Here is a 27,413-nt window from a genome sequence, read left to right as displayed (position 1 = left end):
ATAAAAGTTGTGGATTGCAGCTTTAACGCTAGAACATGAAAATCAGCCACATGAGAGCCACAGTTAAAGTTATAGCAGAGATCAGAGATGGGGCAGAGTTCTTTGACTGCCTTTCAAATGTGCAGGATTTATCAAGGTTGACATATAGTGTAATGTCAAGATCAAGAAGCCGGGGGTTTGATATTGATCTTGTATGACGACCTTGACAACCTTGATAAATGCTGAATGTGCTGCGGGGGGGGGGGGGGGGGGGGGGGGGGGGGGGTCGGCAGCCTCATCGGGCACTGATGCTGCAACCAGTGGTGGAAAGTAAACTTAGTACATTTACTCAAGTACTGTTCTTCAGTACTTAAGTATATTTTAATGTGAATACTTTTGTACTTTTACTCAAGTACATTTTGAATACCAGACTTTTATTTGTAGCAGAGTATTTCTACATTGTGGTATTTGTACTTTAACTTAAATACAAAATGTGAGGTGAAGATACTTCTTCCACCACTGGCTGAAACCTGGGCTGGGTAGGCCAAATGACCTGGCTGGCGGAGATATGCGCTCAACCGATGAGCCCCCTGATTTCTAGTATCACTCTGTATTCTGTAAATTAGTGGTTCTCAAAGTGGGGTTCGGGGTTCCAGGGGGTCATGGGGAAAACGAGTTAATATAGCATCAAAATCAATGTAACTATTTTAAACCTATATACTACTATTTGAAAATAGCCAATCTACAAGCTCAGAGCCTGTAGATCGGCGAAGACATTTTGATTTAAAAAAAATGTATTTTTCAGTTGTATATATTGCAGTATTGCAATAATAATGTGTTGTTGTCACAAAATCACAAGGCACACCTCGACTTATGCATTTTGAAAACTTGAACGGGACATTTCTGCATAATGAGTACTTTTACTTTTGGTACTTTACATTTTGAACACCAGACTTTTACTTGTATTTCTCCATTGCAGCATTGATACTTTTATTAAAGTAAACAATATGAGTACTTCCACGGTTCTACTACTGACAGTCAGTCAGTTTGTTTGAGAACTACAACTGCTCTGCCTCTACCGTCGCCTCGCCCACCCTTTAGAATAAACTACAACTCCCGTCATCCCACTAACTTCTAGATTCGTCCGTAGCGCTGCCACGTCATTTGATGTCACTGCCGCACCTGCGCAGCCATCTTTGTACGTTCTGCTGGTCGAGGAGGAGCGGACACTAGAAAGGGAAGAAGTAAAAGGAAAGGGGAAAGGGACACACTTAAAAAAAACATTTTAAATCCGAGGGAATCATTTAGGAATGTCCGCTCAGTCTATAATATAGATATATATTGATTTTACCCGGCGGTAGGACAGAAAGGACGTAAGGGAAGGAAGGAGCAGAGGGGGCGGCCAAGGAAAGGATACAGTGTGAAACCAACGGAGGATAAATAACAGATCTACAAGTCATCTGGAAGGAACGCTCGAGACAACAAACAAACAGTCAAAACAACCATGAATCCCGAATAGTGAGTAAAAACAGTCTTTGTAACAAACAAGGCAAACACATCTCGCGAGAGCTGGGTCCCCCCCCCCCCCCCCCCCCCCCCCAAAAAAAAGAGCAGATCTACAAGCTAACAACGCGTTGCTCTGCGACGCGTTGTTAGCTTGTAGATCTGCTCTTTCTTTGGGGCAGAAAGCGACACCGTCGTTGGTCAAACTGCGCCCCCTCTGGACGTCAGCTGACGTGCTGTCCTCCTGACTTGTGTGTAAAAAAAACAACAACCCAACAGACGTGTTTATTTGATGTATTTCATCTTCATCATGGCTCTAAATTGTCGCACCGGGGGTCCGGGGACCTGTGTGAGGACGTGACCCCCCGCGAGGGACGGTGTCGTCGGGCTATATAGTTGATATGGCAGCCCGACACCCGACAGATGTGGGATGATGGCTCCTGTTTATTAGCCGTGAAAATGAGAAGACAGGCTGGCTGACTGTCACCGGATCCCCTGCTCGCTGAAACGTCACACCGGTGTTGCGCCGAAATCGGTGACCCGTTGAATTCTGACTCCTCCATGGTCACTGTTTATCATTTCGGTGGATTTGGGCTTTGGATTAGGGATTTCGCCTGTGTTTTAGGTCAACCGACAGTTATGTTATGTTCGTACTGCACCCACTTAATGACATCAAGCTGTTTCACACAGCAGGTAAAAACAAAAGCCATTTGGGCCTTTTGTAACCTGACCTAACTGGGAAACGAGTCACCGTTTTCCACAAGTGACATCTGTTTAAATGAGCTGAGTGTAAACTCAGCGTTACAACAAACAATAGCAAACCACCAACCAAATAATTTCAAATGACCTGCCAGCTGCCGTCCAACAGTAAACATTAACTTAATTGGCTGAAATCACTACTAGACAGCTTCCTCTGGGGTCACACAATTTGATAGGACTCTGATTTGAGTGTAACGCCGGCACAGGCATCAAATGTTATTTGCTCTGTTTATCTGGCTAAAACCTTTAACAACCCCTTGACCGTCGATTTTTCTGTTTCTATGTTAATGTATTAATATATTATGATCATTTCCACTATATTGTATCAGGGGTTATCACGTCTTTTGCAACAATAGGCTTAAAGAAAACATGGTCACGTGACATGTGTTGTTCAAACACCAGAGTAGTTACAGGTAGCTGACAGGATCTGCATAATGGTCATTGTTCAGTTCAGTTTCTCAAACAAAGTATATTTTATTCATTATCACAGACAAGTACCCATCAACTCACATGATCCCAACAAGTCCTGCTCATGCGCAGTCGGGGCCTGGGTCATTGCAACATAACCGGCTACATGCAATGTTTGTGACACCATATCGGATAGACAGCGTACATAAGCAATGTCAGGCTGCAATACATGGCATGCCTTGGTTTCTGGTGACATGGGAGTTGGAACAGGGATTGAGCAATGCAATGCAACAACACCTGTCCATGATGCAGTCTTGTGTACAAAAAAAAACACACGTGATGTTGTTTTGCATTCACTCTTTATTGTGACAATGTAGAACACAGGTCAACACCACCAATACATTTCCACACATCTGTGAGTGTGACTGGGATTTTATATATATATTTGGCCTGTGTCTCATGGCTGCAGTCAACATCTCAGAGTGTGTGGACACGCAGCACAGACTTTAAGCTGAGATCTAGTATGTGTTAAAGAGGTAAGAACATGTCCGGTTCTGGGTCTAACCTCCATTGTTTTTATTTCAGTGACTACCTGTTCAAGCTCCTGCTCATTGGAGACTCTGGTGTAGGGAAGTCCTGTCTCCTGCTTCGGTTTGCTGTAAGTAAACATTGAACCATTGATCTCAACTCTACAACGACTCTGGCTTTTTTCCATTAAAGTAGCAGCTTGAGATTTAGCCCCTTGATATAAAGTCTAGTCTTCCTCTCAGCCTGTTCTTAGCACCACTGTGTCTTATTTGATTTTCCTCGCTTTGTCCTCCTCCCTCCCTCTGTCCCTCACTCGTTTGTTCTTTCGTTCGTTCGTTCATTTGCAGGATGACACCTACACAGAGAGCTACATCAGCACCATTGGAGTTGATTTCAAGATCCGCACCATCGAGCTGGATGGCAAGACCATCAAATTGCAGATTGTGAGTCTGAACAGATGCCCCCCCCCACACACACACACACACACACACACACACACACACACACACACACACACACAGTCACACACACACACACACACACACACACACACACACACACACACACACACACACACACACACACACACACACACACACACACACACACACACAGTAAAACAGACATGCAGAGCCCCCTCCTCAATGCCCACGCAGTCATCAACATTCTTTTTAAAAACATCCTCCTTCAGAGCGTTTGCTCGGCAGGAAGTAGTCAAGTACCTTCCCAAGTCCCTCCTCTGCCAGAGCTGAGATCCACCTATTGTTATCAAAATACTGTAGGCTTAGAAAGCACTGTAGGCTCAGTGTGTGTGTGTGTGTGTGTCACAGACCAGTGGGTGTAACTGGATACCGTTTTGGTTAAGAGAACAGGCCATGCCACTGGAAAGACACAAAGCTCGTTAAACAGGCCTGGCTTTCTGCGCGCAAAGCTGTCATTTAATTAGGTATACAAACCTAGTTCTGTCACTGCAGTGTTTACACACTGGACTGAACAGCAGCTCGCCCCTGCATGTCAGGTACAACCGTTCATCAAGGCCAAAAAGTCTAGATTTCAGGGGTTAGCCACTTATACCCAGTGTACTTAGTTGACTGGGGTCCCCCAGAGCTCTATGCTACAGTAAGTCAGCTCCTTTTTTCCCCTTAACACCAAATCTCTTTGCTGAAAATAGCTGATCTACGAGCTCACAACGCATCGCGATGTAACATTGTAGATAATCTGTATTTTTGCCTAATATTTGCCCCAGAATAGGAACGTTAGGATTCATGTTTGTGGTTAATGATTCTGCTGATGTTTTTTTGAGAAGGGGTCATGCTATGCTGGTCTTGATTGATTGATAGAATGCTTTATTTGTCAGAAATGTAAACAGCACAAGGTACAGTCAGACATTTAGGCTAAAAGGATAACACAAAGAAGTCCTGGTAACCAGCACTCAAGTGCAGAGGATGGTATCAATTGATAATGATTACCACACATTTGTAATCGTTTGTAATATAATTGTGTTTAGTTTAGTTCAGTTTAATGTTCGATTTCCAACCTGTCCCTGCTTTCCCACACTTCATTTTTTGTTGTCTCTTTTTGTCTGTCTCTGTCCCGTTCTCTCATACTCTCATTCTCTCCCTGTCTCTCTTGTTCCTCCCCCTCCCTGCATGTCTCTCTCTGTCTCTCTCCATTCTGTGTCTCTGCCTGTCTCACTGTCAGTGGGACACTGCAGGTCAAGAGAGGTTTCGCACAATCACCTCCAGTTACTACCGTGGAGCCCACGGCATCATTGTTGTATATGATGTTACAGATCAGGTGAGTTCATGCTAAATGCTAGCATGCATTTTGTTTTCGTAGTTTTCCATCCTGTATAATATCTCATGGAATTTGATACATTTTGGGGGGCTCTTAAAGTCACACATGTATACATTTACATTACATTTGTTTTCACTAGAAGTTGTCTCTGAAGCTGTAGTGTAATGACAGGTTATTAACTTGACCTACCAAAACATCAAAAATAATTGCAGAAAATATTGGGGATACATTTGTGGATGTCTGACTCTGGTGAGTGGTGACCGACCATACAGTACAGTCCATCTTTGTCCTTGTCTGTTTCTTAACCTATTGAGTCATCATAGTGTTTGCATAGTTATTAATGGGAAGGGTTTAAAGGTTTTGAATTAAAAGGGAAAAAAGACAATGTTGAAGCACTGCTATGGCTCAGCGAATACACTGACACATGCCACAGAAGACCTGGCAGTGTCATGTGTCATTCCAATGTCTTCGTCATTCCTCTCATTGTCCAGCATCCTGTTCAATGAAGCTGGCATCATGCGTTTTTGGAGAATCTTCATACAGACCATGAACTTGACATTGTTCTGTGTTTTCCAAAACTGGTAACTGGGCTGGGTAATATGACTTCAAATTAATTGTGAAAATAGCAGATCACAATGCGTTGTGAGCTTGTAGATTGGCTATTTTTGCAAATAGTGTTTTAGTCAATTACATAAAAAATAAATCATTTGTTTGTGTCGATTCATTGATATATAATAAGAAAAAAAGAAAGAAAGACTCTTGATTACTCAATTAACCTGCATGAGTAAGATTAAGTTGGTTATTCGTTCTAAATTTCGGTCTTAATTGCCCAGCCCTAGTGTGATGGTGAATCGTCTAAAAAGGAATGGCAGCGTAACGTCAGCTCAGCTGTCAGAGAGCTTGAAGAGACTGGCAGACTCTGTACGTTGTTAGCTTGTAAGAACGGGATTGAATGACACTGAAACAATGTGTGCATTGTCCTTCTGCTCTGTCACTCACACTTTATTAAGTCTTTCTCCCTGCGTTCAGGAGGAAAACTATTTTACTAGAAAGTAAATTCTGTATATTTATTTTCCCAGCAGGCTTTGCATTCCTAAGAATAATTCACCACTTTTGAAGTGTGCGCTGTAGAAAGCTAAGAGATGTGGACTAGTGATTGGAGGAAAGAATCTCTCTGACAATAGCTGATTAACTCTCCTCCTTCAAATAAAAGTATTTTATTTTTTTTAAAAGATTATTTTAACTCTGCATTGTCAATACATATTTTTAAAAGAGGCGCATATTTAACCTTAATTGGAGTCCACTAATGCCCATTATTATGGCACCACTCTTCTACCAGAGGTGGGCTGTGGATAGTTCAAAAATCTGCCGAGGTTTCATCGAGTCTTATTTTGAAGGTACAGCGGACATGGTCATTCAACAGATCATGTCAGCTAACTGCATGAACTCACAAGCCACAGCATTACCCCTAAACTTATTGTATTGCTCTGTGTCACTGCATAGGAGTCCTATAACAACGTGAAGCAGTGGCTCCAAGAGATCGACCGCTATGCCAGTGAGAATGTCAACAAACTGCTGGTGGGCAACAAGTGTGACCTCACCACCAAGAAAGTAGTGGACTACACAACAGCCAAGGTACACATAATAATAATACTAATTATAGTTACTTCATTTATTTGTATAACACTTTTCAAAAACAACAAACTGAAAACTTTGATGCAATAAAACAATGCATAAAGTATGTTCTAAAATATTATAAAATACAATAACACAAATGATGAAGGACGTACTGTAATGCCCAGAGAGAGGACTGCAACATTTAGTCGTTATTGTAAAATGTGACACGCTGTAACGGTTTGGCCGAATGCACCGGGGTGCCAGCCAGGCGTTTCACCTGACAAAATGTTCAATAACCAGTAGCCTAACCACTACATAAGGCTGCTTAAGAAGTGTTTGTGGCTCAAACCACCCTATTCCCTACACACCCTATAAATCCCCACTGTAACACACAATTAGTTGCAGACACCAGAGATTGCCATTCAACGTAATTGTATTAATCAAGTTCAGTTCATATAGCTGTTCAGTGTTTGTTTTATGAAAATGGTTAAATATTAAACGTCATGAATCCCTCAGCTATTGACACCTGAAATCCAGGTGTCAAAAGGAGTGAGGATCAGAATATTGATAACAAGTAGATATTAACAGAAGTCTTAATACCAATATAGAAATGAGTAAAAAAAGATGGGCATCATTAAGACACTTTGACAGGAGTCTTGCTGTCAATTATAGGGACTGGTCCTTTTAACCTTTTGTATTGGACTGTTCCTGCAACGATTAGGCCACCTAACCTCTCATGGCACTGTCCTAAACAGAATAGGGGCCTAAGTAATTCTACATGACCCTTTACACTCAAATCTAAACATGTAAGATGAGAGAAAGTCACCACATAGGTAAACGCATCACTCCAAACACATATGTTTTTGTAGTGATAAGTGAAATTCCAGAACCTTGTTATTCTATGTGGGGAAACTCCACAGCAAGCTTATGGCATCCCGGTTGAAATGGTCCCTGACATGACACCAAATTCCTCAGAAGTCCAATGCAAAGTAAGCATAAGTAACCAATCCACAAAGCGATGGCAGATTTTCTGCATTACCTTCTGTGCTGGTCTCGGCCTCCGCTATAGTTAGTTGCACTATTCCAGCTCAAATAAATATCCCTCGCTCCTTCAACATAATGAAACCTGAATGTAGTTATAGTCATTCAGCAGTATGGTTGTCATTTACAGCAGCCATTCTGTACTGTTCTCTGTTTGCTCCAATAAAAGCCCTGCAGGATTTGTATTACTGGGGAATGCCTGTAAAGAAAAAGAAAACCTTCAAATCAACACAATTTGTGATTATTACTACTGTTTGCTGTTATTCAGCAAACTGTTAAGGCCCCTGTCAATTGTATTACCATCTGGATCGACAGTCAGTAATAAAAAATCATTTCCAGACCAGCATTTTAGAGCTTATAAATGAAGTGAAACGGCCTCGATGATTTTGAGGTGTGATAAATTAATAGATTTATCTCGCCCAGAGAGAGAGAGAGAGAGAGAGCAAGAGCAGGAAATAAATGGTTGTGGTTTTCAAATTCAATCTGTTTACTGGCAAGTACATAATTTGACACATTTAAATTATCCAGCATTTGATGCATTTACGTTTGTGGGATGTTTTGACTGTTGTAGATGTTCATTATGTTACTTATGCAATTGATTTGAAGTAATGGTTGGAATATCGTCTCTTTAAGTGGATGAGAAAGAGATATTGCTGTTGTGATATTTGTCTTGTTTTGTGTGGTACAATACGTAATGTTGAATTCTCGATTCAAAAACACAACTTGCCTTAAAACCAAAAGCAAAATAAGCCAAAGCAACCTCAGCTTTCATCTTGACTACCACGCACAAAAGGCACCTTCTTATATTGTTTAAGTTAAACGTTTATGTAAAACAAAGGACAAATAATAATAATAGCGCAAATCCTGCACCATGTACTGCATTGCAGGGTTTTGCCTTTCTGTTGTATTTCAGTTGCAATGCAACCGTTGCTTTTGAGAGTTCCTCGTTTCATTTCTCAGCTGATTTTTTTCCCCTCCTTTTTGTCACAACAATGAAAACTACTTGGGTGTTTAATGTTTATACTGTATGTTCTTGTAATCTTATGGAGGAGTGTGAGAGAAAATCAATTTGAAATGGTTGCTGATGTTCTGTTTACCTCTGTGATTACAATGACATGCTGTGAATCTGCAATGCATTAACCCATTAAGACCTGAGGCCGATTCCACACAAGCCTTCTATATCAGTAGTTCTCAAACTTCTTCGTAACACTTTCAAGATTTTTCAAAAATAGCAGATGTACAAGCTCTCAGTTCAGAAAGTTTTATGGAGGAGTGGATAAAGCAATGTATGTCTCTGGGGGAAAAATGCCTTAGAACGATGACACGCAGAGCTGCAGAAAGATTAGTATTTCTTATTTTATTTTAGTTCTCACACTTTCAAGTTTAGTAAAAAATAAATAAAAAAAATAGCAGATGTACAAGCTCACAGTGAGCTTGTAGATCTGCTATTTTTGAATAGCCAACGTAACAAATCTAAAATGACACGGATGCTTTCCCGGTTTGAGATGTCCGTTTGAGATGCTAGATCTCTGTCATAAGGTTGACCTTGCCAAGTCATCAGCAACAATAAGTGCATAGCAACATAAAATACATGATCATGATGCGAGGGTGCAGGATCAGCCCACACCAACTCGACACTACCAAGAATATACATTAGGTTACGTAATGTATATTATGTACAGTATTTGATTACAAGTACAGCATAAATATTATATTCTATGGGGAACCATTCTACAGATAAGACACTATTCCTGCAGTGAAAGTGAAACCAGGGTATTTATGGTCTTGTAACTCGTTCCATTCCAAAGGTGCAAAAGTACTAGTTCATTAAAGGACAACTTTGTTTTTTTACAACCAAGGTTTATGTTTTAGATTGTAATTAAAGTAAATAAAAGATTAGTGTTACATTTTTTTAATTTACTGCTTTCTATAGTGTTAGCAATTTTCACGATCTTTTTTACAGTGGGCGGGGGCATTCTGTCCGGTGGCTAAATATGTATTTTTTTACACAATAACCCGGCGTTTTCTTTATTATTATTTACAGTAGCTCTTCTAGCCCCCAATAACTCACATGTGGCCGTCAAAGACCACAGGACCTTTTTTTATTGTGTAAAAAATACATATTTTGTCACCGGACAAAATTCGCGAAAATTGCTAAAACTATAGAAAGCAGTAAATGAAAAAAAAATAACACTAATCTTTTATTTACTTTAATTACAAGCTAAAATTTAAACCTTGGTTGTAAAAAACTAAAGTTGTCCTTTAAGGTCTCGGGGTACTTTGAGAGGTAACCACTTGGTGGACATCGTTTTAGTGCTACTGTAGGTGGTTCAGAGGCAAAGCAGAGTAACATACAAAGATTGAACTTGAAAAAAAGAAAATTAAATGTCATCATTGGCAAACGGAATGGGTCGTCAGAATTACATTTTGCAAGATTTATATGTCGGTGTCAGAATCAACAAAGGCCGACAGGCAGAGCTGCACAAAGAGGAGACAGGCCATCTTGAAGGAACATTTTTGATTTAATTGTTGAATAGCAACCGCCTTGTTTATGCAGGCAGTCTGGGAGAGGGGGGGGGGCAACTTAGGAATGTAGGAATTATAATTGTAACGAAAGTTACGAAACACACATTTAACTGGGATTTCTATAATTTTTCATGTTGCCATATTTGGTAACTGTTTTATAAAAGCAATAACTCTGTACATGGTATGCTGTAAATATATTATCATCACAGCTAAAGGTGTTGCCACAATGTCCCTTAGATGTGACATAATCACTATACCATGGCCCTGAGGGAATTATTGCTTAAATAACTCACCAAAATCATTTCTTCTCCATATGTTTGTTGCTGACACTTGAATATTTGTTGTTGAGAAGTCTGATCCCAGTAGACAAAAATATCAAATCGGTTCAAATAAAGGGAGTTTTGAGAAAAACATTTAGTCATGACATTACCAGCTCTACTGGCATAGTAAAGTGCAGGCCAACATTGACCCCCCCATTCCCTCTGTCTGCCACTGTCTAGGAGTTCGCCGACTCGCTGGCCATCCCCTTCCTGGAAACGAGCGCCAAGAACGCCACCAACGTTGAGCAGGCCTTCATGACCATGGCCGCAGAGATCAAGAAGCGCATGGGGCCTGGGGCCACGGCCGGAGGAGACAAGCCCAACCTGAAGATCGAGAGCACTCCCGTCAGGCAGTCCGGTGGGGGGTGCTGCTAAGGACCCTGCTAGGAGCCATGCCCCCCCCCTGCACCCCCCTCTCCTTGCTCCTACTTACCACCACCGCCGACCTGGGTTCAGCCTCGCCTCGACTCCCCTACCCACCCCTTCTCCCTTGTCTTTAAACCCCAACCCACTATTCCTACATACATACATACACCTTGTACCTTCTTCCCCTGATCTTTCTGCCAACGGAGAACATAATGGGGTCAAGATGGAGGGATGCGGATTACGCGAGAAGTAGACGACGAAGCTCAGAGGACAGATCAGAGGAGAGGTGGGGCACCGAGGGAGGTTAACCACTTAAACCCTATACTTTCCCCAAGGGGTCCATATTAGGCCCCCTCCCTTTCTCCCTCTACACCAAATCCCTTTGGAAATAGCCGATCTACAAACTCACAACGCATCGTGTTGCAAGCTTGTAGATTGGCTATTTTCATTAAATGTTCGCTTATTATAACGTGCCCAGAATAGGGACGCTAGGGTTCAAGTGGTTAATTGAGAGGTCATGGATCTCCTTTTGAAAGGCGAGCGAAAGCTACACATAGGCGACAAAGGGGGAAAGGGAGGAGGGGGTCAAGGCAACTTTTTCCTCCTTGCAGAGAAGATGAAAAGTAAACATATGCGGGAGAGATTGGTATTGATTCAGAGAGGAATATGAGGCGATGGGAAGATTAGGTTTGGAATCTGTCTAGGTCATCATCCCCTCCCATTCGCACAGCGTGTATGAAAGTGAACATGGGTTGGGGGTGGGGTTATTAAAGATTTGAGCCGTTTTGTGTGACACTTGAAGGTCAAATGGCGTTTCCATTTCATCCACCACCATCACAACTGCCCGAGCCCTAGAATAATCTGCCCCTCAACACACTTGAACACACACACACACTCACACACTCTTACACGTGACTGTGTGTGTGTATTCCTTCAAAGCCAATGTGTGCGGTAGTAAGAGCTGTGTTCATTCACTTAGCAGCATTGGCAGTGTGTGGGGGCTCGTGGCACCCAACCAACACAGAGCGGTGACTCACCGCTGTCATTTATTGATGAGGATGAAGGGGGGTTGTCCGTTCACTACGCCTCTCTCCATTTCCTCCCCCCGCATTCTCTCCTGACTGAAGCATTACATCAACAAATATAGGTTGTGGGAGGGACACTTAACACACACACACACACACACACACACACATACACCAACTAGTTAAGAATAAAATGCCTTATTTGACAGTGGAAGCAGCGACTAAAGCCACAGCTTGTCGAAGTACAAACGGGTTTCCGGTTAAATTTGGACTCCCTCCAACTCTCTTTCCCTGTACTTCATTAATTTCCCATCCAGAGCTGGTGGGGATCTGGATGAAGCCATGGGGCGCAGTGCTTTAATACATGGCGTTTCTCATCACTTTGTCAAGCTAGAAAAGAAAACATTTTAACTTAAAATTCACACAAGGTACAGTACGGTTAGGTCATGATATCATAGTATGACACATACAGTTTGAGGGTTGAACGTGACACACACACTGATGAAAGACAAGGGTTGGGGCAAGGACATACTCACTTTGACTTATACAAACAAGAGCAATTGGCAATATTCTGCATTCAACTCAGTAGACTATTGCAATTACTGTTGTTTTATTATGGTTTTATTATTTTTTGTATTTCCTCATTGATTTTTGTTTGCTTGTTTTGTTTGTTTCTGTTTTTCTAATCGAGATGGCTTGTACAAATTGCTTGACGCTCTGAAGTATATGTGACCGGCTGGGTTTAGGAAGTAGTTCAGTTTTGGGACGGTTGTGCTCGCTTGCAGAAGCACCGGGGTAGTTAGAGTATTGGGGGGGGGTTGTCTCTTAAAGCTGCTGTTCTGTCCCCTGCCTTGCCACTGACATCAGGCACCTCACTTAAGCCTGTCAGTGGTCGGTCACACGTGCGTGTCACGTGCCTCCTTTGCCTATTCATGTCCCAAGGCACCCTTTTCATCGTCCCATTACGTCCCCCATGATTTTCTGGTAGCTGGCTGTCCTGGTCCAGTGGAGATAACCGTAGCTTTGTCAATGCTTTCTTTTGCCTTTTTTATACAGGTCTCGATGGCCACCTCAGGCTCCAATGAGTTTTGTCATTCAAGACTGAATGTGACAGTTAAGCCCTAGTTTATAATTTAGCCACAAAATGTGTCGCTAGGCCTGTGTGGTGATGTCAGAATGTTTCTTCAGGTGTCATCGATGGTAGAAGATAAGGACGGCGTGAGATTGTGCGCTATAAGCACCGTCTTCCCACCCCTCCCTGCCTAGAGGCATTCTGGCCTGTCCTTTGTTTCTCATGGCAGCGTGTTATGCCTGTTTTATACTTGGTCGTGCGCCAGTGTCATGCAACGAAAATAACAGATCTACAAGCTCACAAAGCGTGACACGTTGTGAGCTTGTAGATCGGCCAAGTATAAATCGCCCATTATTTCTCAACGGCATTCCTATGGAAGCTGGCTCGAATGTGGAGGGAAAGCCGTGGCCCCACTGAAAAAGCTGCTACGCTCGCCACTTCCCCAAAACCTTGATGGCAAATGGTGTTGCCCTTGATCTGCAGATTTGTATGATGATCCTTGAACTGGAAGATATGTCTATTCCTGTAGCGAACTTAACATTTAATAGATGTGAATACGCTCTCGGTCAAGTAGCATCACAGCCTTAGGTAAGCCATCTTGGTTTAATTGGAAAACGAGTTAGGACTCATGGTGTTTTTTTTTGTTGCTCATTCATATACAGTAAGTCTGTTTGAATGGGCCATACTATGCTTGGTCTCAGAACGCTTGGAGGTGCTGGGACTGACTGGTCTTGATTTATAGACCGGATATGAACTCCCTTTCACTGCCTCCAGCTAATCTACATATCACTTGATTAGTTCCACAGGTTTCTCCTTGACCAGGCCCTTCATGCAGATAAGGGAGCCCCTTTGTGGGTGTGTTCATGATTAGGTTGGCTCTCTCTGCAAAGAGAAACAGAAGTTTCAGCATTTCGGGTACACAAGCCATCTCAGGCACTAGCGAGGCATTTCTTGCAGTCGCCAAAATGCAATTCCAGCCTCTGAAAAAGTGAGACATCAAGTGAATACAGATGGATGTTTGCCATCTTCTGTGCATTAGCTGCCCAGTAAAAAACTTAACGAAAAACATGTTTGAATGAGCCATGACCCAGAAAGTTGTCTCTGCTTTCACAGAGAAGTCTGTTTATCAGTACAGTAAAATTGTGACATTGATTGCGATCATATCAGTGTAACAGTGATAGATAAAGCTGTTTTAGCACTATACTTGTTAGCGTGTTGCTCTTTGTGTCGACGTAGCTCTACAGAGATGTGGTCTAATCTGAGTTTTTCAACCCTGTGATGTGAGACTGCTGGAATGCTGTTTGTTACCGGTTGTGTAGAATTGGAATTTGTTAGGCCCAAGTTCTCAGCTGACTGACATCGGAAGGGGAGGGAACAGCAGTAAAAGTGTGTGTGCACTGTATGTATGTGTGCGTGTGTGTGTGTTTGAGGGCTGGGGTTGGATAGGTTTTGAGTTATCACGGATCAGGGTGGTGGGCAAGGCCTATGTGTGTAACATTCCTGTGCTTTTTTTGAAACCTGCCGACAGTCCGGCATTCCCTCTGTCTCACTTGAGTGCATACAAATGAAGCAGTTGTTTGGAAAACACCACACACACGTCACACAAAGACATACTACATACTTAAAAGATGTTTCACACCACGACAAGTGTGAGTCCCCTTTTTGTTCTTTGATTTATTATGAATGTTCTTTCTTTGAAGAAGTCTTGATATTCTACTGATTTTAATATATTAATTGCATACTATACTGTGGTAATATTGTGTCCGGTCCATCGAAGGATAACAGGATTTGGGATTATTAGCTTTCAGTGGGAGGGGCATCCAGTGCAAGCGGGGGTGGGGCTACAGGACTAAGGGGCGGGGCTTAACTTATGAATGTGTTTATGATGGAACTTCACTGTCTCTTTTCTTTTCACACCCCCTTTTTGTACTAATTTGGTAAAGGGGGTATTTTCCACCTCATTTGCACACCATTTTTTCTTTTTGTTGCTTTTCAATGGCTTCATAAAGACACAAACACAAATGTTTGTCAGTATCGAGCACCAGGCAGGACCTTGCACCTGTCACCTGCTATGTTTCTTCTGTTTCAGCTTCGTTCACTTTGGTGCTCTGTCTCACTGCTGAGTTTGATCACAATGTTTTTTTTCTGTACATATTATAAATATATATATAATAAAATGATGAAAAAGATCAATGTCATCATGTGTGACTTAGTCATTTCTTTACTCTATTGCAGTGGTTCTCAACCTTTTCAGGCCGTTTTTTAGTATAGTTTGTTGATTACTTTTGATGCAGTAATTTTTTTTCTTTGCTTTCTTTTTTTTTGTATTAATAAAAAGGTTACTTAAATGTGGGGGGGGCCCAACCCACAGGTTGAGAACCACTGCTCTATTGAATGCTCACACTAGGACTGGGCTATATTAGCCTATATTGATATTAGGATAATGAGACGAGTTATCGCCTGGGTTTTAGTCACTCAGGCCCTATTTTATACTTTTATATTACTTTTATACTATACATGCTTAATAGCTAATATAGCCGATCGACAAGCTCTCAGTGCATCACAATTTTTTGTTGTCCAGCCCCAGCTCTCTCTCTCTCTCACACACACACACACACACACACACACACACACACACACACACACACACACACACACACACACACACACACACACACACAGACAGACAGACAGAGAGAGTACATTGTGAAAGGATGCCCACAGGAGGCCAGTAGCTCTCCTGCCTCCATCACCAGGGGAAATGCACAACTCCAGTATCATCTTTGCTGCCTGTCAGCCACATAGTGGGTGCCCTTGATTTGTCTCCCTGCCTCTCCCTGCGGACCCATAAATAAACATGTGCCCCAAACGGATCAGCCCAAGGTGCGCCGTGCTCATGATGCATCAAATGCATAATGTATTGAATGGAAATATCCTAATTTCAATAGACGGGGGATAATTTGCAGTGAATAATGGCGTAGGGGGAGCATTTGTGCTGTGGCCAGGAATGTGCAGGGTCTGCTTTTGGAAGCTAGCCGATATAAAAAACACTGCAGGCAGACTGCTCAGTGCTGCAGCTGCCTTCTGCATAGAGTCTGCAGCAAGAGAAATAACCAGAGAAATATCTGCTCTATTATCTTGGCCCATCATACAGTAGGTATCTGCATTAGCAGAGTGAACATATCTTTGGTATACATACAGGGCTGGCCAAGGAAACACTGTTCTGTGGTGTTTGTTAAATATGACAGATGGAGCATTGGATGTAAACTGATCTACATGCATTAGCATGACATTTGCATCAATCTGTCAGTCATATATGCAGCTAATGTAGTGTCCCGGCATGCGTAAAGGGTAATTCCGACCGCAGCAATTTTTCTCCGCAACGTTCCAACGCTTCATTTGTGCTCAGTCGTACGGTGGTGTTGCGAGCTGAAAATAGCAGATCTACTAGCTCACAACGTGTCACATCTGCAACGTGTTGAGAGCTTGTAGATCGGCTATACCGTCGTATGACAAAGTATAAATCAGGCTTTATAATGGTTTCGTCTCGCTGCAAATCTTTGGTCTGAATGAATGAGGCTTCACATCGATCTGACCTGTGTTCAGCTGTCCTCATAGCAAATCTACCCTTCATCTCTCTCGCTCTCTCTGTCTGCCTTTCTCCTCTGTCTCTCTCTCTCTCTCTCTCTCTCTCTCTCTCTGCCTTCCTCTGCATCTACTGTACACACGTGCCCCAACTCTCTAACCATCCACCTACCTCCCTCCCTCCCTCCCTCTGCTCTCCTAGTGGCGAGGCAGTGGAGTATTGGTGACCTTGAGTTATTTATAGCATGATGGTGGTGGTGCTGCAGACTGCTGGCTTGGCTGCACAGACACTCCTTAGGGTCTATATAGCTAGCCCTGCTGTAGCCTGTACGGTGCACGTAAACATAAACACACACATACACATACACATACACATACACATACACACACATACACAGTACACACACACACAGAGCAGGAGGAGCTGCTTCCCAGAGGGAATGTTTCATGTGGTTAACACCTGCAGGCAGGGGGGGAGCTGGTTGGACTCCTGGGCCCTGTGACAATATGGAACAAATACCACATGAACCCTACAGGTACATCCCTATTCTTGTGAGCTTGTAGATCGTCTATTTTGGGGGCAAAGAGATTTAGTATAAAAGGGTTAATGAAGTGAGTGACCCCATACGTAGGTACAGGGTGTACTGTAAGTGGTTAAAACTACTAATACTTTCAAATCTATAAAGAATGGTATCCTTGAAAGCCCCCAAGATCAGCTCTAATGTTAGAATGTGGAGGCGGTCCAGGCTATACAGTAATTCTTTGGTGTGTACCTCTCTAAAGATCACCAAACACGTATTTTCATTTCAGGACAATTTATTTACATCTTCTCCATACAGCTCATATTTAAGCCTCCGTTATCCATCCTTATGTGTTTCCCATTCTTTTATTGGTCCTTTGTGTTTCCATCCTTTTCGGCAATCTGGAGTTTTTTTTCCTCTCCCTCATAGACAATCCATTGTCAGCAGTTCCACAATCTCTTGTCCCACCCTCCACCACCAGGCTCTGGGCCTCAGTCGACCGGGCCCTGGAAGATGAGTTTGATGTGGCCCTGCTCCCCAGTTAGCCAGGTGCCACAGAAGGGGCAGGCCGCATGGAAGGCGTGGGTCCCGTGGGGCAGTGGAATCTGGCTCCAGCCCACCACTGTCTTTTCAGAGCACACGTGGCCGCAGGGGCAGAAGGCGTGGGTGGGTGGCCCCGCATCCAGGTACAGGCCGCCCTCACAGCCCAGCCACAAGGGCACATAGGGGCCCACGCGCCGGCACATGGGGCACTCCCTTTCCCCCGTGCTGGCCGGGGCCGTGCCCCCAGGCCCGGCGGGACCCTTCTCCTTGCGATAGCCCCAGTTGTGGTAACCGTGCACGTGGCCACAGTTCACGTACACCCAGGGTTGCTTCTTGTCGACGATCTCGCGCTGGGCCAGGCTGGGGAAGGCCAGGGTGTTGAAGCCCACAGGACACTGGGGCCGGGCGGCGTTCAGCTCCTGGCGCAGTGACTCCAGCTGTTTGAGGGTGGGAGTGCGACGCAGGCCGGCAGGGGTCCTCCACAGGAGGGTCGCTCCACAGAGATCAATCAGGGAACCATCCTGAAGGGTGTTTGACTCGTTATCCACCTGGGGAGGAAGAGGAGGAACCATGAAAGAAGAGGAAATGCAGAGAGAAGGGAGGAAAGAACAGAGAGAATATTGTTTGTAACGCTCAGCAATCATTATGGAGGACAGGAGAAAGACATTTATCTGCAGTATGGCAGTGGTTCTCAAACTTTTTAATTTCAAGGACGCCCATAACTCTGAGTGGACAAATGGAACCAATTTGGTTCCATTTGTACACTCTCAGAGTTACAGACATGTAAGGGTCCATATAGAACCCCCTCAAGGGGGGTCCCTGGACCACACTTTGAGAACCACTGACCAATGGTTTGATGTACTGGTTACTGTCCCCAGCCACCACTTGATGGCACTGTGGCCATCTTGCTCTATTGCAGACAACCTCCCAGCAAACATCAATCACCCCCCTCCAGAAGGATTTCGCATCATGTTCAGCTAGGTGGCTATGTGCAATCGAATACTTTCATAGGACAGTGAAACTGTTTTTGCAGATCAAGGTATTTTTGTTTTACCTGATCACATATCATAATCAGGTCATAATCAAGTCCTTGGAGTCAGAATCTGCCGATATTTTGTCTATTCCATTCTATTTGTAATGCTTTCCATTACTGCTTTTATTCAGATACTACCCCAACCTAATTTCATCTAATCATTTAATTACCCAAGCCATATAACTGCCCAAGTTGTATATTATCCCTATCATACTTTATATACTGTAAGACACTCTGGGGTCATGTCAAGGTAAGAAAACCCCTCCCAGGGAAAAACTCCCATCAGCCCCTGGGGTCCTGTCCCCACTCTGTCCTCTCTCTCTCTCTCTCTCTCTCTCTCTCTCTCTCTCTCTCTCTCTCATCCTCTCTCCCTCTTGTCTTACCAATTTTCCCCTCTGCTGAGCCGAGCGCGTCTCCCGCAGTGCAAAGACGTTCCCGCACACGGAGATCTCCCTCCACACGCCAGGCGCCGGCTCCGACACAAACTCCCCCGCCGGGTGCATCACCAGCACCCCATTGGTGGTCAGGCCGTCCATTAAACCGTCCGATGTCCTCCATTTGGCAGCCCGCTCCTGAAAAAGGCCGCCCCCACCACACACACACACACACACACACACACACACACACACACACACAAAGAGACAGACACCAAGGTTAGGGGGAGAACGGTGGAGCAGCACAGAGACAGATTGTTGTGTTGGTGGAGGAGAGAGGCTAGAAAAACAGCCAGCGTTGCTTTTCGCCGGTGCTGCTATATTTAGTGGCGTACACAATGCCTACTATATATGCCTACTGACGATTTGCACAGCAATACTCCCACACAGCAACAGTCCACAGTCAACCCACTCTACTCGTTCTGCCTATTAGCAGTGGTGTGATTTTCTTTTTCTTTTTTGTAGTTGCAGATATGGAATTCAAAACTGTCACCACACCTAGCAAGGACACATAACACCTATTCTGTATCATACTCCCCTCGTCCTCACATCCCTCTCTCACTCTCCCTCTCCCTCTCCCTCTCCCTCTCTCTCTCTCTCTCTCTTCCCTCTCTCTCTCTTGCTCTCTCCACCTTCACTCCTACAGTAGCCCCCACAGCCTGACTCTGCGTTCTGCCAAGGACACTCTGTGTTGTGCCAGTCGAGCTAGAGAGCCATCCTGGGTGTGTGTGTGTGGGGGGGTAGGTTATTCAGCCAGGCCTGCCTCCTCGCTGACAACCAGGAGCGCCATTATCTCTCTTCCTGGCCCTGACTGTCTGAGACCAGTTACACAAGTGGCAGTGATGCTAGCGTGAGCGCTGCTTGTTGCTGGGTCGTGCACCTCGCTCTCTTGTCTGTCCTAGTTATGGGGGCGGGGGGCGTCGTGAATGATGCATGCGATTATGTCACGTTGTCGAGAGAGCTAGTCTAGAGAGAGGTGCTTTATTGGTTCCGACTACTCGGGTTTGACTACTCAGACATGAAGCAATATCACGACTATTTCTCACTCAATTACAATTAATGAACGATTATTTAAAAAAAGACAAAGAAACCTGCAAAAACAGCTATTTTCGTTATTTTTTCACACCAAAATAAATTGTACAACGAAATATAATACAGGGTTAAGTGGTTAATCAGACTAATCGGTTTAGTCGATTATAAAAAACATATTTGACCTTTTTCGTTTTGATTTGTTGATATATAAGAAAAAGAAAACCCACTTCTCGATTATTAAATGAACCTACGTACATGAGCAAGATTAAATCGGTTATTGGTTCTAAAGGTCTGTTTTCATATATCTTCAGTTCATTACCCAGCCCTACACAGACATCATGCGTTTGTCCCTCCCCTCCCCCCTCCAGACACAAAGGTACACACGACCGTGTGACATTAGTGGATGTACTCGTGGTGATGTCATTCTCTCTGCCTTTTATTTGTTGTTTTTACATCCTCTTTGCAGTATCTCCCCGGGCGCCCCCCCCAACCCCACCCCCACCCATCCAGCTCCTCTTCAGGGAATACTGCTGAGCACCAGAACATATTTTATTACTGGTCACTGTGGCACTTGGCGGAGCGGTTTATGGAGCTTCCTTTTTTTATGAAACGGCTCTTGAATGGCAATGCTTCGGCGCCGCACCCCCTTCCCTCCTACCCAATACAGTCGTCCCGGGGCTCTTAGAAACAGGCGCCCCGAGAGGTGAAGTGTATGCACGCCCATTGACAAAGAACGCCGACTCCTGGACGCCGTCCACTGTCCTCCTGCCCTGTGTCTCTCTCCCAGCCCCCAGCGCCACTCCTTCGCATTTGGGAGCTGCGTTCCCTGTCTTGGCCTGCCAACTCTCCCCTGCGCATTTTACACGCTGAGTTCGCCTCAAAGTGCATCCCCAGCTCAATCTATATACTTCACACCGGAGGGGAGGGAGCGCGGTGGGAGTCAAAGTATACCTCTCAGCCAGAATGGATCCAAATCTTATTATGTCAATGAGATAATGCCTGATTTATACTTGGTTGCGCACCATATGTCGCACACCGAAAATAGCTGATCTACAAGCTCACAACTGTGAGTTTGTGAATTGGCTATTTTTTGGTGCACGACACAGTAAGCACCTCTCCCTGCCTGCCCCTGGGCTCTGCACAGTATAGTACTGTACTTTGTTGGCCGAGATGATTGCAACGGGTGTATATGGAGCACAAAGGCAGAGACACAGGCAAATGTGTTAATGTACACTTGATGCATCCTGCGCACACACGCACGCACGCACGCACGCACGCACGCACGCACGCACGCGCACACACACACGCACGCACGCACACACACACACACACACACACACACACACACACACACACACACACACACATGCATGCACATAGACAGACGCACACACGCACACACACTAAAAGCCTCATTAGTAGCACTGGCATATACATCATCAGCTGCAACTCCATAATCCCCATATGGATACAATTATTATCCTCTCCCATCTGCTTTCTGTTTCTGTGCTGTTTGTTTATCTTCCTACGTATTGTCTGTCTAAGCCCACGGCACGATCTTATCATAACTGTAGCCTACTGTTCTACACAAAGGCAGATATCGTCTCTGCCGGGCAGAAACCTTGTACGTCCAGGACAGTTGCTTTTCCAGGAAATGAAAAAAAGAACCCATGTTCCAATGGATCCAGTGTAGTTATTACTTATTTAGTCCCAAGTTCAAGTTCTTGTTAATACTTTTCATTGGTTAAATATTTATAAAACCCACAGACAGATTCAACCACTTTCAACCTGGCATCCCTATTTTGGGCATGTTATAAAACATTTCTAAACTCTTCATAGATAGTACAGTACATTTTTCAATATTTTTGAGAGCGAAAATAGCTAATAAATCTATAAGCACACAATGTGTTCCATCACAACTAGGTGTTGTGAGCTCGTAGATCACAGTAATTTATGACACATTAATTTATGAAAAAACATAAAAAGATGAATTATGGAGATACAAGGCTTCTGCCCGATAGCGACGATATGGAGAAGGTTTGAAAATCAACTCTTCTATCCACCCATCTGTCTGTAAGACCTGTGCCTTTTGTTAATTGGCCTTGATAGCATTATTCCTCAAACAAAGAGAGAAAGAGAGCTGCTGTGTGGCTGGGCACCACTCCAGACAGCAAGCCAGCCTTACTCACCAAACTGAAGGTACAACAAGACAGAATGATTTCAAAGCATGTGTGTGTGTGTGTGTGTGTGTGTGTGTGTGTGTGTGTCTCTCGGGGGCCCAGACAAAATGCTGCTGAGCTGTCTGGGTGCTTGTGTGAATGTCAAGGACCCCCGAATTGATATATATTTGGCCGCGGCCCCCCATCTGAAAATGTTTTGTGCCAGCAGAGACCCCAAGAAGAGAAGATTTGTGTTAAAGAATTCAAAATTATTCATTTTTTTTTCCAAACACTGTCATAATAGCAGACGTACACGAAGTGACGCGCTGTGAGTTTGTATATTTGCTATTTTTGGGGGGTTCAAATGCATTCAATGTTTTTGCTGGGGACCCCCTGGAACCCCCTCACCCCACTTTGAGAACCACTGCTGTAGTGGACAAGGTGGCGAAAGAGAGAGGCATTGTGCTCCCTTCTTTCAAGGCTAAAAAGAAATCCCTCTGATCATGATCTTCACACACATACAAGTCTCACGTAGCCAGACGATCGCAGCTCTCTGCCCACCCATACGTCTGGTGACATCTAAATAGTAGTGGCTACAACTGTGAGGAAACTGTTCAGGGATTTTTTTTCATTGCAGATCCAATTCAAAGACTTTGAAAGATATGATTGGTTTCCAAAGCAGTAAGCATACGTTTGTCTGAAGCCATTTTCTCCGCTCTCCAAGCCACTTAGCCATTTAGATTTCACCAGATGTATCGGTAGACAGAAATCTTGAGCTTGTAGATCAGCCATTGTCAGCAAAGAGATTTGGTGTAGATTGAAAAAAGGAGTGAATGAAGTATAGAACGCTGGGGGACTCCGGTCAGCAACTGAAGTACAGGGTTTAAGAAGTGGTTAAAATGGACTGATGGTTAAAGTGGTTCACATTTACTCAATTCTGTGGGAAAAAAAACAACAACACTTATTCACAAGTTTCCTAGGGTGTTGTGGGCATCACTCGACAGGAAGTGATGCCCACAACGCCCTAGGAAACTTGTGGATACTGCTGACCCTAAGAACAAAAAGCTGTGTTCCCTGCGCTCTTGAGCATGCATTCAAGTCATGGATAAAACCCAATGGAACTGAATACGGAATTGAACCAAATCTGACTGACTTTAGTATGGAATAATTCATTGCCACTATTTACAGCTGTATGCTAAATTACCATAGAGACAGAAGTTGAACCAGAACCATGGAAACAACCAGCGCTATACATAACTGCCACAGGTTCCTGTGGGTCCAGTGTACGTGATATATAGTGGATAAGTGGATACACAACACGGCCTCCCGCTGTCTCTGATAGGTCTGCCAGCAGACCACTGCCAGGAAATAACATGCATAACACACGTGACTAACCAACCTCCCACACACACACACACACACACACACACACACGCACGCACGCACGCACGCACGCACGCACGCACACTGTGGTTGCTATGACTACCGATCCCCGAGGTGATGGTCGTGGGGACACGAGTGCCTCCAGAGGATGTCCAGATGAACACAGGTAATACAGGCCTCTGCGTTTTGTGCTTTGACGTGACAGTGACTAGGGCTGTCACGATTACAAATTTAAGTTGGCGATTAATTGTCACACAAATAATTGCGATTAACGATGGAATAGCGTTTTTGGCATTGGAACGTATGAATACAAATTACATTTCTGTTTGCCTTTTAGGCTTCATAATCAAATATTGCACAGGGCAGATATGACAAATAAGTTAGATATACAAAGATATCTTTTTTTTTTTAACATAAATGTAAAAATAGTAGTGACGTGTTGTAAGCTTGTAGATCTGCTATTATGCTTTTTTTTAAGTATTTGAAAATGAATGAAAGTTTTTCAACATGGAACACTTCCACAACATGGAATACTTTCCCAACTAGATATTGTGCTGATAACATACAAACATCTAAAAATGAAGCATGCTTTTGCATGCACGGCACACTGTATCCTTGTGGCTAAATCCTCAACACTGCCTCCTACCTAAGCCTAATTTATACTTTGTTTTATACTTAATTCATACCTTCTTAAACGTAATTTATACTTTCTTAAGCCTAATTTATACTTTCCTAAGCCTAATCTACACATTGTCTTAAACCTAATTCATACCTTCCTAACCCTAATTCGCCAAGCGGCGTGTCGAGTGACACCGTTGTAAGATTAACTTCTCATACTGACTCCTTAAAGATTGAGCAATCATCCCTCCAGGCTATGGGATGTAGTGTATCCTCCAATGGCCTAACAACCAACTAGCCAATTGCAGAACATCGTCCCTCCAGGCTAAGGGATGTAGTGAGTTATGGGAGTTTGTCTGCCTAGAGTACAGCTTTGTTTGTTTACGTTTAGCCACAGTTAGATCTTTCTGTGTTGATCACAACAGAACTTGGAGATAAATTGTGGTGCGTCCGCAATCTTCAATTCAATTCAACTCAGATATTTGGAGTCTTTGCTACATCTTTATGACGTTTATGACATCGAAACGTTACCTTTTTCTTGCACCCTGTTTATAAAAGTAAAGACTCCAAATGTCAGAGTTGCTCCAGTGCCTTTATTTTTTTGGTAATATGTGTCCTGCTCTTGAGATGCACCGGCCCAGCCTGAACCTGGCTAGAGGCATGGTGGAACCTACTATTTAATTCAATTCCCCATAAATTCCTCAAAGACTAACATGACAGAACCTGAACCTGCTTTAAGCAATATTAGGTAAATAGCTGAGGTTCTCAGACAAATGGTTTTGTGTAAAATACAGATATGGATAGGCACTCTCCAATGTGACACTATAGGGATCTACTTGAGGCATATTTTAAGTTTGATTGGTAATGGCTGTATTAAGTCTGATCAATTTCCGATCATTTGTATATTTGACCACAGTGTGCTCTGTCTGTCATATATACATGATCCACAACATGCAACAGCGAGGCAGACATATTTACTGTTTAGCAGTAGCTAAAATGTTGACTTGGACCGCATTCTCCTATATTTTTTACAGTTTAAAATGCAGACAAAGCTTGCACCAAAACTAATAGAATACTGTGGCGTGCTTGAAATGTAGAGTTGCCAAATGAGTGTGTTAGATTTGAAAGTAACATGTTTTGGGTCATTTGATCAGGACATCCCGACTTAGTTTCATTTATACTGTATACCTTCCCATGAAGAACTCTCTACACCTACTCTACATGCAAAGTCCCTTGAGATAGCTTCTATTGATTTGCCGCTACACAAATACAATTGCCTTGATTAGACTAAATAATTCATAAACTCTACCATTTACTATATCACTGTGTGTCATTTGCTTAATTATAATTCTCTTTCAAATCAAACATCTGGTTATGCACTCTTTACAATCCACCATAGTGCAGAGTAGCAGAGAAAACAGCTCTCCATGTGCCGACAGGCATGAGGGAGTGTGCACACTGCACAGTTAAAGCACCCCAAATAACAATCACTCTGACAAAACACTCAATATGGAAAAACCACAGATGTGAGAAACTACATAATCTAATGAAAGAGCAGGGGGAGTCACATAACTATAATGGCTACAATTATTTAATGACTTCTCTTTCAAAACAAACATCCCACGATATGACTGGAAAATATATTTTCAATTTATAACCTTTATTTAATAAACATAATTTAACCATGTCATGTGATATGCTACTTCAGTAAACGTTAACACATTAACAACTAATACTACTGGGACCACTACAGAAAATTGCAGATGATCATTTCATATGCAGGAATTCACATTATAGTCACACACACTGACTGTCCTCTAACAAATTGTACACAATTTCACTCATTGCCCATATTAGGTCCAGCCATATACTGGGTTTTGGCTGGTTTTAACCACTTAAACACTATATACTTTGACTGGTTTCCCCCAGGGGTCTATTCTTGGTAATCTACTTTTTTTCTCTACACCAAATCTCTTTGCTAAAAATAGCTGCTCTACAGCCTCACAGTGCGTCACTTTGCAATGTGTTGTGAGCTTGTAGATCTGTTATTTTTGCCAAATGTTCACCCCAGCGTTGGGACACTATAGCGCTCATGTATGACTGTTGACTCTGCCAGTGTGGGAGCATCTTGTCGGGTGGATACTCACCCCCAGGAAGATGTTCTTGGAGGAGTCGAAGCCGGCGGCGTAAATGCGGGCGGTGAACGGGGCGGTGCGTTCACACATGATCCGACAGGCGTAGCGGGAGATGGTGCTCTGGGCTGACTGGCCACCGCCCCCTCCGCCGCCTACGCCGTCACCCACCGCCCCCTGTCCCTGCCCGCTGCCACCGCCGCCTCCACCGCCGCCTCCACCGCTGCCACCTCCGCTGCCCGCCGTGTCCGTCACCACAAAGTCTATCATACTCTCAGTTGACCGGCCAATCTGGAGGGGGAAGCAGAGGAGGCTGAAGTCAATAGACTGGAACAATTACAATAGAATAAGAAGAGAACAGTGATGGATTTAGACATTTCTTTAGAAATGTTCTAAATTTTTATGCAGCAATGCATTGATATTAAAAATAAATTGACTTTGTAATTTGCACTTTTAAATACTTTAGTATTTGTATGTACTTTTGAATACTTAAGTATCTTTTAAAGGCAAGTACTCCAGTACTTTGACTCAAATACAAATTTGACAGAGCAGCTTTCACTTGAGTAGTTGAGTATTATTTGACCAGGAGTATCTATTCTATACTTTGACTCAAGTACTGGGGTTGAGTACTTTGTCTATCACTGGAATATAATATTGTTACATGTGAGGGTTATTTCTATAGTATGGGTTGCCCAGGGTTTGGTATGCTCCGTGACATGCATTCATTCAGCTCAGGTCCTGCTGTGGAGGAGACCTGGCTGCCACTGATTGGCTAGGCACCTTCAATCATCCTGGACCAATCACGGAAGAAGACCTCCTATTTAAGAGCTGTGAGCAACTGTGCAAATTGTCAGTGTGTTACATGGTGGCCATGGTGTAACATGCTGTCCACTGAGTGCTGTGTTGCACTAGGGGTGCTAAAAGTTTGGCAGCCCCTGTGCTCTACAGGTGCTCACATTTTGAGTTTGTGAACCCACTATTTTCTGTTGTACTCTGTTTTCTACCACAACCTTTTTATATGGATAACAAACC

The 27,413-nt window shown here is 43.5% G+C and overlaps 2 protein-coding genes across 3 annotated transcripts in view; one reads left to right on the top strand and one right to left on the bottom strand.

The window, feature by feature from the left end:
* Nucleotides 1–1,165: 1,165 nt before the first annotated feature.
* Nucleotides 1,166–15,139, top strand: rab1ba (zRAB1B, member RAS oncogene family a). The gene is made up of 6 exons (XM_084042695.1): nucleotides 1,166–1,497; nucleotides 3,235–3,307; nucleotides 3,525–3,620; nucleotides 4,879–4,974; nucleotides 6,478–6,609; nucleotides 10,659–15,139. The coding sequence occupies exons 1-6, from the start codon at nucleotides 1,484–1,486 to the stop codon at nucleotides 10,851–10,853; spliced, it is 606 nt and encodes a 201-aa protein (XP_083898821.1). The 5' UTR covers nucleotides 1,166–1,483; the 3' UTR covers nucleotides 10,854–15,139.
* A 2,185-nt stretch (nucleotides 15,140–17,324) lies between these two features.
* Nucleotides 17,325–27,413, bottom strand: part of peli3 (pellino E3 ubiquitin protein ligase family member 3) — a 39,389-nt gene continuing 29,300 nt past the window's right edge. For both annotated transcript variants that reach the window (XM_084043512.1, XM_084043513.1), the window contains 3 exons: nucleotides 26,397–26,672; nucleotides 19,007–19,195; nucleotides 17,325–18,138 (listed from right to left, as the gene is read on the bottom strand). In XM_084043512.1, coding sequence (XP_083899638.1) covers nucleotides 17,539–18,138; nucleotides 19,007–19,195; nucleotides 26,397–26,672 — 1,065 coding nt within the window. In that variant the 3' untranslated portion in view covers nucleotides 17,325–17,538. The remainder of the gene's footprint in view (nucleotides 18,139–19,006; nucleotides 19,196–26,396; nucleotides 26,673–27,413) is intronic.

This window comes from Gymnoscopelus microlampas (genome assembly GCF_963454915.1).
Source record: "Gymnoscopelus microlampas genome assembly, chromosome: 19".
Classification (NCBI taxonomy): Eukaryota; Metazoa; Chordata; class Actinopteri; order Myctophiformes; family Myctophidae; genus Gymnoscopelus; species Gymnoscopelus microlampas.
This window is presented reverse-complemented; position numbering and strand designations above follow the sequence as displayed.